The sequence below is a fragment of the Eucalyptus grandis genome, chromosome 10, assembly GCF_016545825.1.
Source record: "Eucalyptus grandis isolate ANBG69807.140 chromosome 10, ASM1654582v1, whole genome shotgun sequence".
Lineage (NCBI taxonomy): Eukaryota > Viridiplantae > Streptophyta > Magnoliopsida > Myrtales > Myrtaceae > Eucalyptus > Eucalyptus grandis.
In genome coordinates this window covers 35001729-35014815 of record NC_052621.1, presented here as the reverse complement: position 1 = coordinate 35014815, position 13087 = coordinate 35001729, and the positions used below count along the sequence as shown (strand labels likewise).

At 39.1% G+C, this 13087-nt stretch overlaps 2 protein-coding genes across 3 annotated transcripts; one reads left to right on the top strand and one right to left on the bottom strand.

Annotated features, from left to right (window-relative positions):
- The first annotated feature begins 1732 nt into the window (after positions 1 to 1732).
- LOC104423005 lies at positions 1733 to 4707 on the top strand. 2 transcript variants are annotated; one of them, XM_039303747.1, is made up of 5 exons: positions 1733 to 2108; positions 2950 to 3031; positions 3565 to 3691; positions 3824 to 3941; positions 4352 to 4707. In XM_039303747.1, the coding sequence occupies exons 2-5, from the start codon at positions 3022 to 3024 to the stop codon at positions 4403 to 4405; spliced, it is 309 nt and encodes a 102-aa protein (XP_039159681.1). In that variant the 5' UTR covers positions 1733 to 2108; positions 2950 to 3021; the 3' UTR covers positions 4406 to 4707. The 2 variants fall into 2 exon arrangements, with proteins under 2 accessions (XP_039159681.1, XP_039159680.1); XM_039303746.1 differs by having other exon boundaries at positions 1734 to 2078.
- A 488-nt stretch (positions 4708 to 5195) lies between these two features.
- Positions 5196 to 12418, bottom strand: LOC104423004 (aminopeptidase M1-like). The gene is given in 20 exon segments (XM_010035458.3): positions 5196 to 5694; positions 5991 to 6068; positions 6436 to 6513; positions 6622 to 6653; positions 6656 to 6688; positions 6805 to 6919; positions 7153 to 7330; positions 7656 to 7753; positions 7837 to 7958; positions 8376 to 8697; positions 8804 to 8986; positions 9601 to 9714; positions 9792 to 9908; positions 9999 to 10103; positions 10293 to 10446; positions 10836 to 10929; positions 11020 to 11206; positions 11519 to 11621; positions 11887 to 12035; positions 12136 to 12418. Coding segments are annotated over 20 exon segments (2673 nt in total). The 5' UTR covers positions 12364 to 12418; the 3' UTR covers positions 5196 to 5511.
- Between the last annotated feature and the right edge of the window lie 669 nt (positions 12419 to 13087).

The following is a 13087-nucleotide window of genomic DNA, read 5'->3' as shown; positions in this document are numbered from 1 at the left end:
AATAAACGCATTTCTATTCTTTTTTTTTGTTCTTGAGAACAAAAAAAAGAAAATCTGTTTATGAACAAAAAATAAAAGTGCAACCCTGTACACTTCTTTGATTAGCTATAAATCTTGGTTAAAGATCGGAGGTGCTCAAATCTACTCAGTCGTGATATTTAATTTTCTCATGAACTTTTACCCTCTTAAATAAAGCGACAAATAATTTATTGAACTCGCTTGATTATTGTAAGTCTATATCAACCAGCTCTATTTGGTACCTTAATTGAAGGATCAAAATTTGCATCTAACTCGCTTCCTAAATATACAATTGCCTTTTATATGTGGGGAGTATTTCAATTTACATACTTAAATGGAGATTTTTCTTTTTTTCTTTCATTTCATTGTTGACATTTTTAACTTTACTTTCGCTTGTTTAGCAAGAATTATCATGCCCATAAATAGGTGGCTTAGATCGATCGCCAAAATAGGCACATCCCAATAGGATTTAAGAGAGAGTCTGTTGATTTTATCATCTAGCACGGAACCCATCGTGATTTAGACTTCGTTATCTAAATATATGATATTTTTAGAACAAATTAATCTATCACAAAAGCTGACGATGATGTTTTGTTGTTTCCCATAAGATTCTTCCAAACAATCATGTCTACCGACACGCTAAAAAAGTCAATAATCAACATTGTATCTTGACTTATTTTAATATATATTGATACCTAACAGCCTTTCGAAGATGACCAATTACATCACTTGATTTGTGATTTTGCTATTTAGATCACGAACCAATAGAATTGAGTGTCACAAGATGGATATATCAAACGTCACTTCATAATCTACATGACAATATGAAAACAAACTCATATTTAAGATTCGCCCCCCCCAAAAAAAAAAATCCCATATTTAAGATCGCCTCTAAGAGAAACACAGGGAGTACTCTTGTACTGTTCACTCGTTAATCTTTTAATCTGGGTTCGTGCTTGCCTAATTAAATGCTATAAGTTTTGTTAAACAAAAAAGAAATGCTTCAAATGTTTCAATTTAACAATTAGTTAAAAAAAAAAAAAAGTTAATGTTTTAGTTTTTTTTTTTTTTTGGTCAATGTTTTAGCGTTTCGCGTGACTCTCCCTATTAACTAATTTATAAGATTTTTATCATTTCTTCTCGGTATTATAATGCATTTAAAAATTTCTTATATCGTACAATAACCACAACTAAGGATTTTTAATTGCTATTCACTCCCATGAAATAGAATACAATTTAAGAAGTAATTTTTTGGCGGACAGTGACACAAATAATCCCTAAACTTGGACCAAACATGCAATGCATTCCATAAATTTTTAATTTATTCGTTGTAGTTTATATAAACTTTATTCAAATGTACAATATCGTCTCGAAACTTTTAATTTATTCAAATGTTACCCTTAAAATTTTGGTTTACGTTCAATCTAGTTCTCGAGCTATATAAAAATGTTTAATGTTATGTATGAACTTCCATTAATAAAACGACAAAATTGAATATTTTAAAATATTTAGTGATTAAATTGAATGCATACAAAAAATTCACAGACTATAATAAACAAATTTGAAAAATTAAAGATGACATTATGCTAAAATTTAGAGTCCATGTTAAACAAATTAAAAGTATATGGACCAAATTATACCCTGGTCAAAAGTTTAAGAAAGGCTAGGAGACCGTTTGGTGTCGTTGTCCCCTTTTTCCGGCCCTGAGAAGCTAAAGGGACGCGGCAGGATTAGCTCCTCAAATTTGATTTGCTGCCATTGATGGATGGATGAATTACTTCCGGAACTCAACCTCTCTCCTGTCTCCTTCCCTCCCCTGAAGATAGTATAAACCTCCTCTCTCGCCTCTAGAGAGAGAGAAAGAGAGAGAGGGAGGGAGACGAGGGGAGAGATAAAGTTTTCATCTTTCAACGCTTTCCAGTGTTTCCACCAAATCCCATTATTGCAGGGTTGATTGGTGGGGACGACGAGGGAGGGGCCATCCTTACGTACTTGCGAAGGCAAGAAAGGGCTGAGCTTTTCGCTCTTTTCCCGCACGTCCTCTGGTCTCTCCTCCGAAGGTGAGAGCTTGGTTTCGGATTCCGTGATGGGTAGGTGCCGTTCGAGTTCGGTTTGATCCCGTGCGATGTTTGGGGAATTCGTTGCTTGATGGGTTGTGTTTTTTTGGCCGAAATTTTCAATCTTGCGGGTAATCGTTTGCGGTGTGCCTGTCGGATTGGTGTTCCGGTTGAATGTTCGAGAGCCTCTGCTCGTTTCTGGTGTTTGACGCTGGTCGAAATCGATGCCGGGTCTTCATTGTACCGGAGTTCCTCTTGATTTGGTCGGATTATAGTTGTTATGCTAAGATTGGAGATAAGTTGTGGATTCTGGGTTTATATCTGTCTGTGCATTAGCATGAAAATTTATGAGAATTCAATGATGCTCGGCGATCGCGCTGGCTTTGTTGGGGTTTCTGGAATAGAGGATGGTGAATCTACGGAAATGCATAAATGAACATCAGGCTGCACATGATTCTGCTGCTGTCTTATCTGTACCAGACGTATCTATTACAATTTCCCATTTCACACTGTCATTTAAGATGATTTTGTAAAGGATGAAGTTTTTTTTTCTTTGGTCAGAATGAAGGATGAATTACACTAGGTGCATAATGTATCGACACCTTAGTTTTTCGGGAGATGTCTCATGTATGTCGTGGCGATCTGCTTTGTACTTTTAGAGTTCTTTATAGAACCATATTGACTTGCATGAAATTGTCATGTTACTTAGTCTCTCTCTCTCTCTTTTCTCTTCTTTTTATGTTGGATGTAGTTTGATATTTAATTTCGGAAACTTGGAGCTCGTATAGACTTCACTGGTAGTTGTTGTATGGTATTATTTTTCTCCTTCTGCAGGATGTGGTAACAAGCATAGAGTTTCTCTCCTATGTTGCAGGTGCTTGGAGGTGAAAACGTTGGCCCCTAGGAGACTTGATATCAACTCGTTCCTATACAGATCTGTCAAATCATGGACGAAAGTACTCCTTTATCCATTTGTACTTTTGTCGGGTTTTAGCTCACTTGCTCTGTTTTTCACTGGTAGAAATATATGAGCACAAGGTTGATGAGAGTCGCAGACAGGTCTCATTACAATCACACATCCAGAGAAAGAAATAAAGAGTCAGAGAAAAGAAAGATAACGGTGGAAGAGGAGAGGAGAGAGACGGGAGTAGGGGGAATTGTTGTGAAGACCGCTTAGCCTAATATGTTCATACAGATTAGTGACTTCTCTGTGGCATTTGTCTACTGTCATTGTCATCTCTTAGTGTCCATGGTGAACCTCAGGCATACTGGCTGGGAAATAGCTATCATCTTAGCAAGTACTGGACATTCTTCACTAACATGAAAACATACTGAAAAATTGCTTTCATCTAAGCAAGTACCAGACATTCTTTGCTAACATGAAAATATACATAAGATTGTCATGATTTCGACCTGTGGCAAGATGAATTTTGATCAGTTTCTGGAATTCTTCTTTTGATTAGTTTCTGGGATTCTTCTTTGAGTGTAGAGCTTTTAGCTAATGGAGGAGGCAAGCCAAAAGGCCACTATGCCCTCGCTAAGGGCGTGGAAGATCACCAGTTGGGAATGTATGATAAACCTCTTCCTTATTTTGGCTGGGGAATTGGATGGTTTTGGTACGCATTGCCCTTCCCTCCCATCTTCTCTCCTTCCCCCTCTCCCTCCCTCCCTCCCTCTCCCTCTCCCCCTCTCTCTCTCTCTCTCTCTCTCTCTCTCTCTCTCTCTCTCATGCCTCTCCATTTTTGCAGTTTCCTAGGTGGATTTATTTTTCCTGCAATGTGGTACTTTGCAACAATACTGTACTTCTGCAACTATTATCAAAGAGATCCAAGAGAGCGGGCAGGACTCGCTGCTTCGGCAATAGCTGTAAGTGGAGAGATAACATCCTGTGTTCATTGAAGTGTCAATAGTAAATCCTCTGACGCTCCTTATAAGTTTAGTGGAGTTATGGTTTGAGAAAAATTAGAGAAAGATTCTTACCAAAAATAAATAAATAAATAAAATTAGAGAAAGATACTGCAAGAGCAGCAGGCATCTTTGTGAAAAATTATGGTTTTTTCTCAGTATATATATGTTAGGATCAATGCTGCTCAACCCATGATTTTTCACTCTTTCGTAATCATAGCATTAGGTATATTATGTCTCAATCCTTTTCCTTGCAACAACACTTTTTGGAAAGAAATTTACATAAAGTTGAAGGGCTAGCCTCCATCCGCAAGTTGAATTTTTTTTCCTTTTGCTGCTTTTCCTCTCCTTATCTTAGTTATTTTTTGCAGGCACTGATATGTACGGTTGCTGTGACAATTGCTCTTGCTGTAATATTGTTGTAGCCCCAGAGTTCAAGACTTTACATCACCTTGTTGTTCTCCAGTTTGGATGTCATTGTTCATAATGGGCTGCATCTTGGGTTACTATGGCAGAAGTCTGAGCAACATGGAGAGGGTCACAGGCCCCATCTCTCTGTATAATTGTGCATAGTAGGAGTTCTGCAATATGTAGGGCCCTTTCTTTGGGGGTGGGAGAATTGGGAAGAATCAGAAGCATGTGCGTTGTAAAGAATGTACTCTATATAATTAAATAGTTCTCGCATCTGGAAGCAATTTAAATTTCTCTCTCATGAGGATGAGCTCAAGATCATTGTTCTTTGTGCTCGTGGTTGAGAGAATCCAACCTCACCAATATTAATTCTCAAGTGCGGTATATTCACAGTCGTACATATGCAAGAAAAATTTCTGAACTTTAGCCACGCGGTTCTAAACTGAGGATTAAAGAGTACCATTACTCATTAGCATTGTAAAGTTTTTGCTTTATTGACGAGGGTGGTGCTGTTATTGAAAATTTCAAACATGCGGCTCCATTTTGGCTTAGCAAGGCTGATAAAGTGATGCAGGAGGTGCTGCATGAAGTAATGTATGTAAGAAGGAAGAAGTGGAGAAGGAAAATATATCTTCAGCGAGTTCATTTCCCGATCGTCGAGGTCCATACACCAACCAGGAAAATAAGTGAATATGTTCTCCTCTCCTCGGTTAATATTGCATTTTCAAGAAATGAGGCAGTGACCCCAATTCCGTTCCTAAAGGATGACGATCAGTAGTGTCTTGATCATGGTGGTGATAAACGGAATTTGAAATAGGTGTGTGTCGATATACATTTTCCGTAATAATTAATAATTACAAAGCGAAATGTACGTGCATATCTGCACTTCGTCGCTACATACAAATGTTTCTGACCCTTTTCGAGCATCGTCATCGGAGCAGCACGGTTGAATAGACAAGTTGGACCCTTTTTTGGAGCCTTGTCCTGATAAGAGGGGCTACAGCACTATAAAGAAAAGCAAGTGCAGGCAGGCCAGCAGCTTGACCTTCCCGGATTATTCATATTATTCATAGTTTCTCATGAATTCGAACCTCATTGGGGTCCTGTAATCTGGGATGGATCATCCCTTGCTTGCTAGCTGTTTGACAAGCTCCGGAAGGGATTCTTCCTGCTTTATGTTCTGAACCCACCTTGCTTTGATTCGGATTTGTTCGATGCTTTGCTTCAAGTTCATGGCAAATGCAGGAGTTGTCCGGTTCGCGAAAAATGCTTCCACTTCATCAGCCTTCTCGTTGCTTGAAAACTGAAATATAGTCACGGACAACACAATTTGTAAGAACTCAAAAGTTTGCTTGGATCGACATCATCCAGCAGTGAGCAGCTTCCTAGAGCATGCTATTACTCATTTCTCCAATGGAATGTCCACTCGAGCTAAAAAATTCCAGGAAATTATTAAATTCATACTGTTCTTTCTGAAAGGTGGGTCAATTTGGCATGCAGACGAGCGGAACAATATTATCAAGGGATTGCAACCTTATACGCACTTGTAGAGAGCATTTTTCTGTGAAGTACAACAGTCCTATGGATTCAGTTGCTTACCGGAGCAACAATGTTGGTTATAAAGTCAGTGAACAGCACACCAGTACCGTATTTGTTCAAAATGAAGTCCCAATTATCCTGCATTCATTAGCAAATGCATCAACTGTCCTGATAATGCAGAGAATCAAAATATTAACCTGGCGTTGCTCCGCTTCTATCTCAAGATTACGATCGCTGATTTGGCTGTTGTCATATAGTCGATCTTACAGACAAGTTACAACTAATGAAATCCTTTTGGGCCGAGGCACATAAGCTTTGTCAAACCTGGCCCTACTTAGCTCTACAGAACATATGATTGGCAACAAAATTTAGGACTTGACAGTTGCTTCCTTAATTTCGCTCTCATCCATCATATTTGACAGAATATCAACTGGCCATCAAATTGAATATAAAAAATTTTCAACAGTATGCTCAAAGCATTAAGGTCAGAAACAGAACTCCGTACCTTCAGCCATTTCCACGCTGCTTCCCGTGCTTCTAAGCTTATTCCGCTAAATCCATAAATGATGTCTTGATCTCGAACCTAGAAAGATACTCAGATAGCCTCAGTAAATCTCAAGAAAAATTGAAGTTGACTTTCATTTAACTTTTACTGTCACGATCAGTACAAGAGCTGGCAAATATGCAATACCTCATCTGACACTAAAAAGTTCAGAACCTCCTCACTATTTCTGGGTCTGGAGAAGCTGCCAAATGACCTGCATGAGTTCCACACACGAGCACTTAAAATTCATATACGGTGTGAACAAAAAAAACATATAAAAACAAAGAAAGAAATTGCATCTAAGACAATTCATTAGCCTTGAAAACTTACGCAAAATTCTTTCTTTTTCTTGCACTGTATCTGCTTCTCTGTAAATGCTCAACAAGGACTCGAAATAATTCCTGCTCGCCACAGTAGTTTTCCTCATCACAGCAATATAAGCAGCCTGTGGAGAATTTAAAAACTCATTGAGAAGCTGTAGAGGAGTCCCTAAGTATTTGTCCTTATCAAAGGTAAACCAATAATTATAGGTCTGGATGGTGAGACATATGTTTGAAAAAGAAAAAAATAAGAGCACATTCTCTTTTAATATTGATTAGTACTTAGTATTGAAGAAAATGGCGAACCCTACTGACAAAGGGGCCGTGACCAGCCCCCTATGTCCGCCGGTGTTCTTACCCTTTTTGTATCAGCTGAAAGAAGAAGAGTGTTTTTATCTTTTAACAACGACTCAAATCGTTTGGTTGCATCTTCATGAGTTTTCTCATCACCAAATGAAGCCAAAGCCATAAAGATTTCACCCCTCAAGAGCACATTTAAATGAGGCTCTCCAGATACTGATTCCCAGCCTAATCTCCTGCGAGAAAGAACAGAAAAGTATTATTTATAGCTATTAGCAACACAAGTTTAATTTCGCAAGAAAAGCTAAGCATCATGTCAATGTTCACATTTTTTGCAACGAAAAAGTAAAAGGTACCAAAACACAAATTTTTCGTGCATGTATTGCACAATCACATTCCAAAAGGAAAAAAAAAACGAAAAGCGAGGAAGCTTGTTTTCACTCTATTTAAACACATAAGCAAGGAACTACAACCATTCTCTTAAATTTTTGCAAGAGAATTAATTTTCATACAGCTATCAAATCAATTCATGTGAATTAAATAGAAACTACGTCATCTTACTCAGCAGAGGGTAGGAGGATATTGATAAAATGTTGTCTTAAGTTATCCACCGTATCTTGAAAAGCATCGTAGTATATTTTCACAATATTGTAGCAGACCTGTAGCACAATTTACTGGTGATCAACTTTCTAAATTAGATGGCATATAAGGTGAAGGGCTGCATTGTTGCAGAACTACTTACATCTATTAAATTTGATACCACAGTATAGTCTGTTTCTTTTCTGTATACACCCATCAAGGTGAGCAGAGAAGACAGTGACTGTTTGCCAGCCTGGCAAAGGGCATGAGTATCATCCATAATCCCTAAAAATAAGTTATTCAATACAGTAATTACATTTTTGACACTTGCTGATGTTCACAATAAGGAAATGACTGATAGAGAAGCTCATTGGTTATACTGCAGTATAATACCTAAAGTGCTAGAGAATGAAGTTGCACTTGTTCTATGTAAGATAATTAACAAGATGCCCTATGGCCATAATAGAATAGAAGATATACTGAAGTCTTGTTAAAAGTGAAGATAGTTCTCTATGAACTTTTTTTCCTAGAGAAAAGTATGTCAATAGTTTCTATGCATTTCATTCTCAAGACCTGGCCAGGGAATTTCATCCTTGCTCTACAACTTCCTGTGCCCTATTGATAGTCTTGACACATAAATTCACAACTACACAATAAGTTTAAACTAGCTGCAATCTCATAAACTTGGCAGGATGCACCCACCAAATTTATCTGTTGCGGAGAGGTAATTGCTTTCTATTGCTTTGATAAGGTGAGCTGCGAGCTTGTCATCATATTTGACCCTATAAAAACCACTCTGATAAATATTAATCTTGATCCAAAAGTGCTCTTTGAATTTTTCCAGATCATTCTCCTCTGATAAGCCTAAACTGTTGCTAAAAGAATTGAAAAGGTCAGAGATGTCGATTTCTCCACATCGTGCTTTCAAAAGGAACTTCTTCTGTCTCTCATATGAACCCAGGCACAAGGTTATGGGAACAATCCATAGCCCCTCACCAGCCAATCCAGATAGTACGAATTGTGACTGCAGTGATGAAAAAATTTCAGAATTCACTGGATACAAGCACCTAAAATTTAAAAGCTTCTACTATGAATGACAGGCAAAGCATGTATAAACATTACAATAACACCTGTTCGAACTTCAATATATGGCCATTTAGGTTCACGGATATGAGTGGGTATCCTTTTTGCTTGGTCCAAGTGTCCATCAGATTAGTCACTTCAACACCAGATTCCTCTGTCAGAACAGTCCATAAGTCTTCAGTCTTTGCATTTTTCCACGCATATCTTTTCATGTATGAACTCAATGATTTCTGTTTTTGAGACGCAGAAAGAATCAGTCAATACTGCTAAATATCTCCCTCTAGTATAGCAATCTACTGAAACTTGCACTGAATCGCATAATGAAAAGTATGACTCTTGACTCCAACCATTCATCATCCATGATATGTACTAAATGTTTCGATATAAATCTCTTATTTACAGTAGTGGGATAGCAGTAGTCCGAGGTCTCAAAAGATTGATTGAATTAGGTCTCAGGCACTGAAAATAGCCAGGTTTAGATTACAGGAAATTTTCGACCAAGAAAAAGGGTTACAGGAAATCAAGTGCTATAACAATATAAAGTATATAAGACTAATATATCTCAAAAGAAGTGCAAATAACCCCGTGATGGGACACAAAGGAAGAACTATTATACCTGTAACATATAGACCAAAAAGAAAAAACGAAAAAGAAAAAGTGGAAGGGAGCAAGAGAAACCACAAAGACGTGTCGGGGTACTCTATTAAACAGGCAGAGAGTTTTTTCTTGATCCTTTGTAGCCTAACCAACCACACAGCTTTCAGAGAAGTGCTGATGATACATCTAAATTACAATATATTACGGAGAATCAGGTTTTATGATTCAGAATCTAGATATTTATCACCTGAAATATCGCATCCCCAAGGTAGCTTTGCAACATCTGGATGACAGCTGATCCTTTCTCATAGCTTACAGCATCAAATATCTCAAGAATTGCTCGAGCATGGATTATCTCTACCTAAAAAACAGCCCACATGGTATCAACGACATGAATTAATTGACTGATACCATGCTTTAAAGAGAGTGAACTCATACCTCGATTGGATGTGATTTTTCCAGTGAGTCCGTATGCAATCCACTAGCAGTTTGTTGGAGAAATTGAGTCCAGACTTTCCACTCAGGAAACAAATTGTCAGTTGCCATATAGCTCACCTGAAAAAGATTAAAGAGAAATAATAAAAATCAGATTAACTTTTTGTTCTCTAGTGTTCATCCAGTAGAATGGATTTTAGTGAAGATTACCCATGTAGCAAAACCTTCATTCAACCATAGATGAGTCCACCATTCCATTGTAACCAGATTGCCAAACCACTGATGAGCAACTTCATGCATTGCAACAACTGTGACCTGATCCAACAGTTAATGGATTTATTATGCACGTTTACGCAAATTTTCAGACTAAAAAGAGGAGATGATAACACAATTTCAGGTATAGAGAAAGAGGTACCCATCCCTTCTATATGTTATATCGTTCACAAGCGGGATATGATACAGAGTAATCAACAGAAATCAGGTCAGGGGGAGAAAATTCCTTACACGTTGCTTCTTAGCAGCTGTGGATTGCAACTCGTCATGAAGCATCTCGTTTTCCCGGTATATGATCAAACCATAGTTCTCCATTGCCCCACCGGCAAATTCCGGGACTGCAACCATATCTAGCTTAGGGAGGGGATAAGGCACTGAGAAGTACCTAAGTAGCACCCATGGAAGATGGTCATCTGATTAGCATTACCGCCAGAAAACAGCTACATGATTTCTTTAGGGAACGAGCAAGGAATAGTTGAAGAGATGAAAGAAACGATCCATTCTTCAATCAATTATGTAGCAAATACAGGACTTATGTCCAGATGCAAACTCATTTACAATTTCTTACCGAATGGCCCCAGGATGAGGGGGGAATTATCACTGGAGTTTCTTTAAATTGTTCGAAAGGAGGGAAAGGAAAGCCATGCTGCTCAATTTGTTATTACATATGCTTTAAATCAGGCAATCCCTATGACTTGGTTCAATTCTCAAAGAGGAGTGCAGAGGTGTACTATCTGTTCTGATGTCAAGAAAAGAGTTCGACTAGATGCTCACCTAGTATATAGCTCAAGAGCCTTCACAGCAACGTGCAACGCAAATTTTCCGTTGTCACTCTTACCAGGAGGACAATATACACGAACCCTAATCCCTGCATGAGAACATCGAAGCACCATCAGCAAATGAAAATATTATTATCAGCAAATGAGATGGAAGAGGAGCTTTTGGAACTTATGCATACCATCCGCTGTGGTTTCTTCAAGAGAATCGAATAAACCAACTACAACAGCCACCAGATAAGTAGACATCATGGGGGATTCTTCGAAATATACAGTCTTAATATCACCATTGAGCTTTTCCTGGAGAATTGGCATATTGGATAGTGCAGTCAACTCTAGGGGCACGTCCAACGTTATCTGGAAGGTAGCCTGTTCAAAATGCATAGGTTATGACATCTCGATCTCGAGAAAGTTTATACAAGTTACCATCGAAAAGGATGGTAAGGAAACACATGCTTTTCAATTTACATACTGTACATGGAAAACAAGAAGCGACAATCCACATTATTAAAATAATAATTTGACAATTCGATGCCACGGGTGACTATCATATAGGGAAGTTCCTGAGAGTTCTGTCACGGTCGAACGGTGCCAATTAATTTTACAGTGATCTTCAAATTCATACAGTCCAGGATCATGCTTTATGGGAGAAAAGTCGATTGTCATGTGATGCAGACATACTTTAAGAGCGGGTTCATCCCAGCAGGGGAAACACCTCCTGGCATCTACAGCTTCAAACTGGGTAGCAGCCATATACTTCTTTTCTCCTCCATCCATATAAGCACTGTAAAATTGGACACAACCGTTGGAAAAACTACTGAAGATCGAAGCCAAAAATAGAAGGGAACAAAAAATTTCGCATCGAAGCAAAGATAACAAAAAATTTCGCATTGAAGGAAAGATTTTACTTTTTCAGTCTAACTATTTCCCAGGACAAAATCAGATACATCATCATCAAGCATGGTTCCTTTCTATCTCAATATGTCCTTGTGTCAGGGCAAAACAAAATTAAAATAAATTATGAGAAACGAGTCGAGGAAGAGAAGAACCATTTGTATAAGCCCTTCAGCTGAGCATTAAGCATCCCGGAGAACTCAACGGTCAACGCTCCTTCGCCGCAGCCCAGCGCCTCGTCAAAAGCCAGAACCAGAATCTCATCCTCGTCGTCCAGCACGACGGCGCGGGGACGAACCTCCTTCTGCTCATAGCCAAAGAAAAGAACGAGCACAAATCCCAAAATAAGAAATCCTGGAAAAAGTCAACGATCGGAAAACCAATGTCGAGCGACGACCACGAACATGATCGGCCGAGGAGGCGAAGCAGACGTCGCCGATGGCGAGCTCGAGCGCGTTCAGGACGAGGAACTCCGTCGCCTCGGCGAGGGCGAGGGCGACGCGGACGACGCCGGAGAAGCGGCACGCGACGAGGTCGAGCTTCAGGCGGAGGTCGTAGCGCCTCGGGGCGGCGAACGTCGGCAGCCTGGTTCGGCCCTTGAACTGATCGATGCTCGACCTCTTCTCCGCCATGCCGGAGCTCGGAGAAACGCTCCGGCGAGAGCTCTCGGCGGAGGACTGGACGGCGCTTCGAGGTGAGCAGGGGAGGCGATGATCCAAGCTTCTGAGTGAGAGTGAGGTTGAAGTATGACGTCACGTCACATCGTTGACCGGTTTTTTCTCCCTTCTTTTTTTTTTGGCGCGGGAACGATTAGTCAAAACACTGTTCGGATCGGACCGATGACGATGTGGATAACTAAGACTTATCCTCGTCGGTCTCCATCGATAGTCGTAAATTTTCCATGGAGTCCGCTCTAGCGGTGTGTAAAGGAAGTGTGAGAATCGTCGGAATCGGACTGAATTGGAATTGAAACCACCAGTTCCACCAGTTTTGATCCGATTCCCAATTTCAATTTAATAGAACAAATAAGTATTGATCCGATTTTCAATTTTAAATGCGAAACCAACCACTCACCCATCTAAACTAATATATGTATATTTAAAAAAAGAGATTCTATCTCAATTACTTACTTATTTTATAGTCTTCAATCAAATATATATATAGTTATCAGATATTATTGACTAATCTTGTCTTCTTCTTCTTCTTTTTAATTTTAATAATTCATTTACTTGATTTCTCAATTAAAACAAAATAAATAGAGGGTGCTGCTTAGGTGACGGTACGTGCGGATAAGGATGCCATTGCCATTTTGACCGCACACTAAATGGAGACGCGATTGACAACTAAAAGAGACAA

Excerpts from the sequence above, each read along its gene's own strand:
- LOC104423005 (XM_039303747.1), top strand. Across the intron at positions 3,692-3,823 it reads TGGGGAATTGGATGGTTTTG|TTTCCTAGGTGGATTTATTT; the intron begins GTACGCATTGCC and ends CCATTTTTGCAG. Across the intron at positions 3,942-4,351 it reads TCGCTGCTTCGGCAATAGCT|GCACTGATATGTACGGTTGC; the intron begins GTAAGTGGAGAG and ends TATTTTTTGCAG.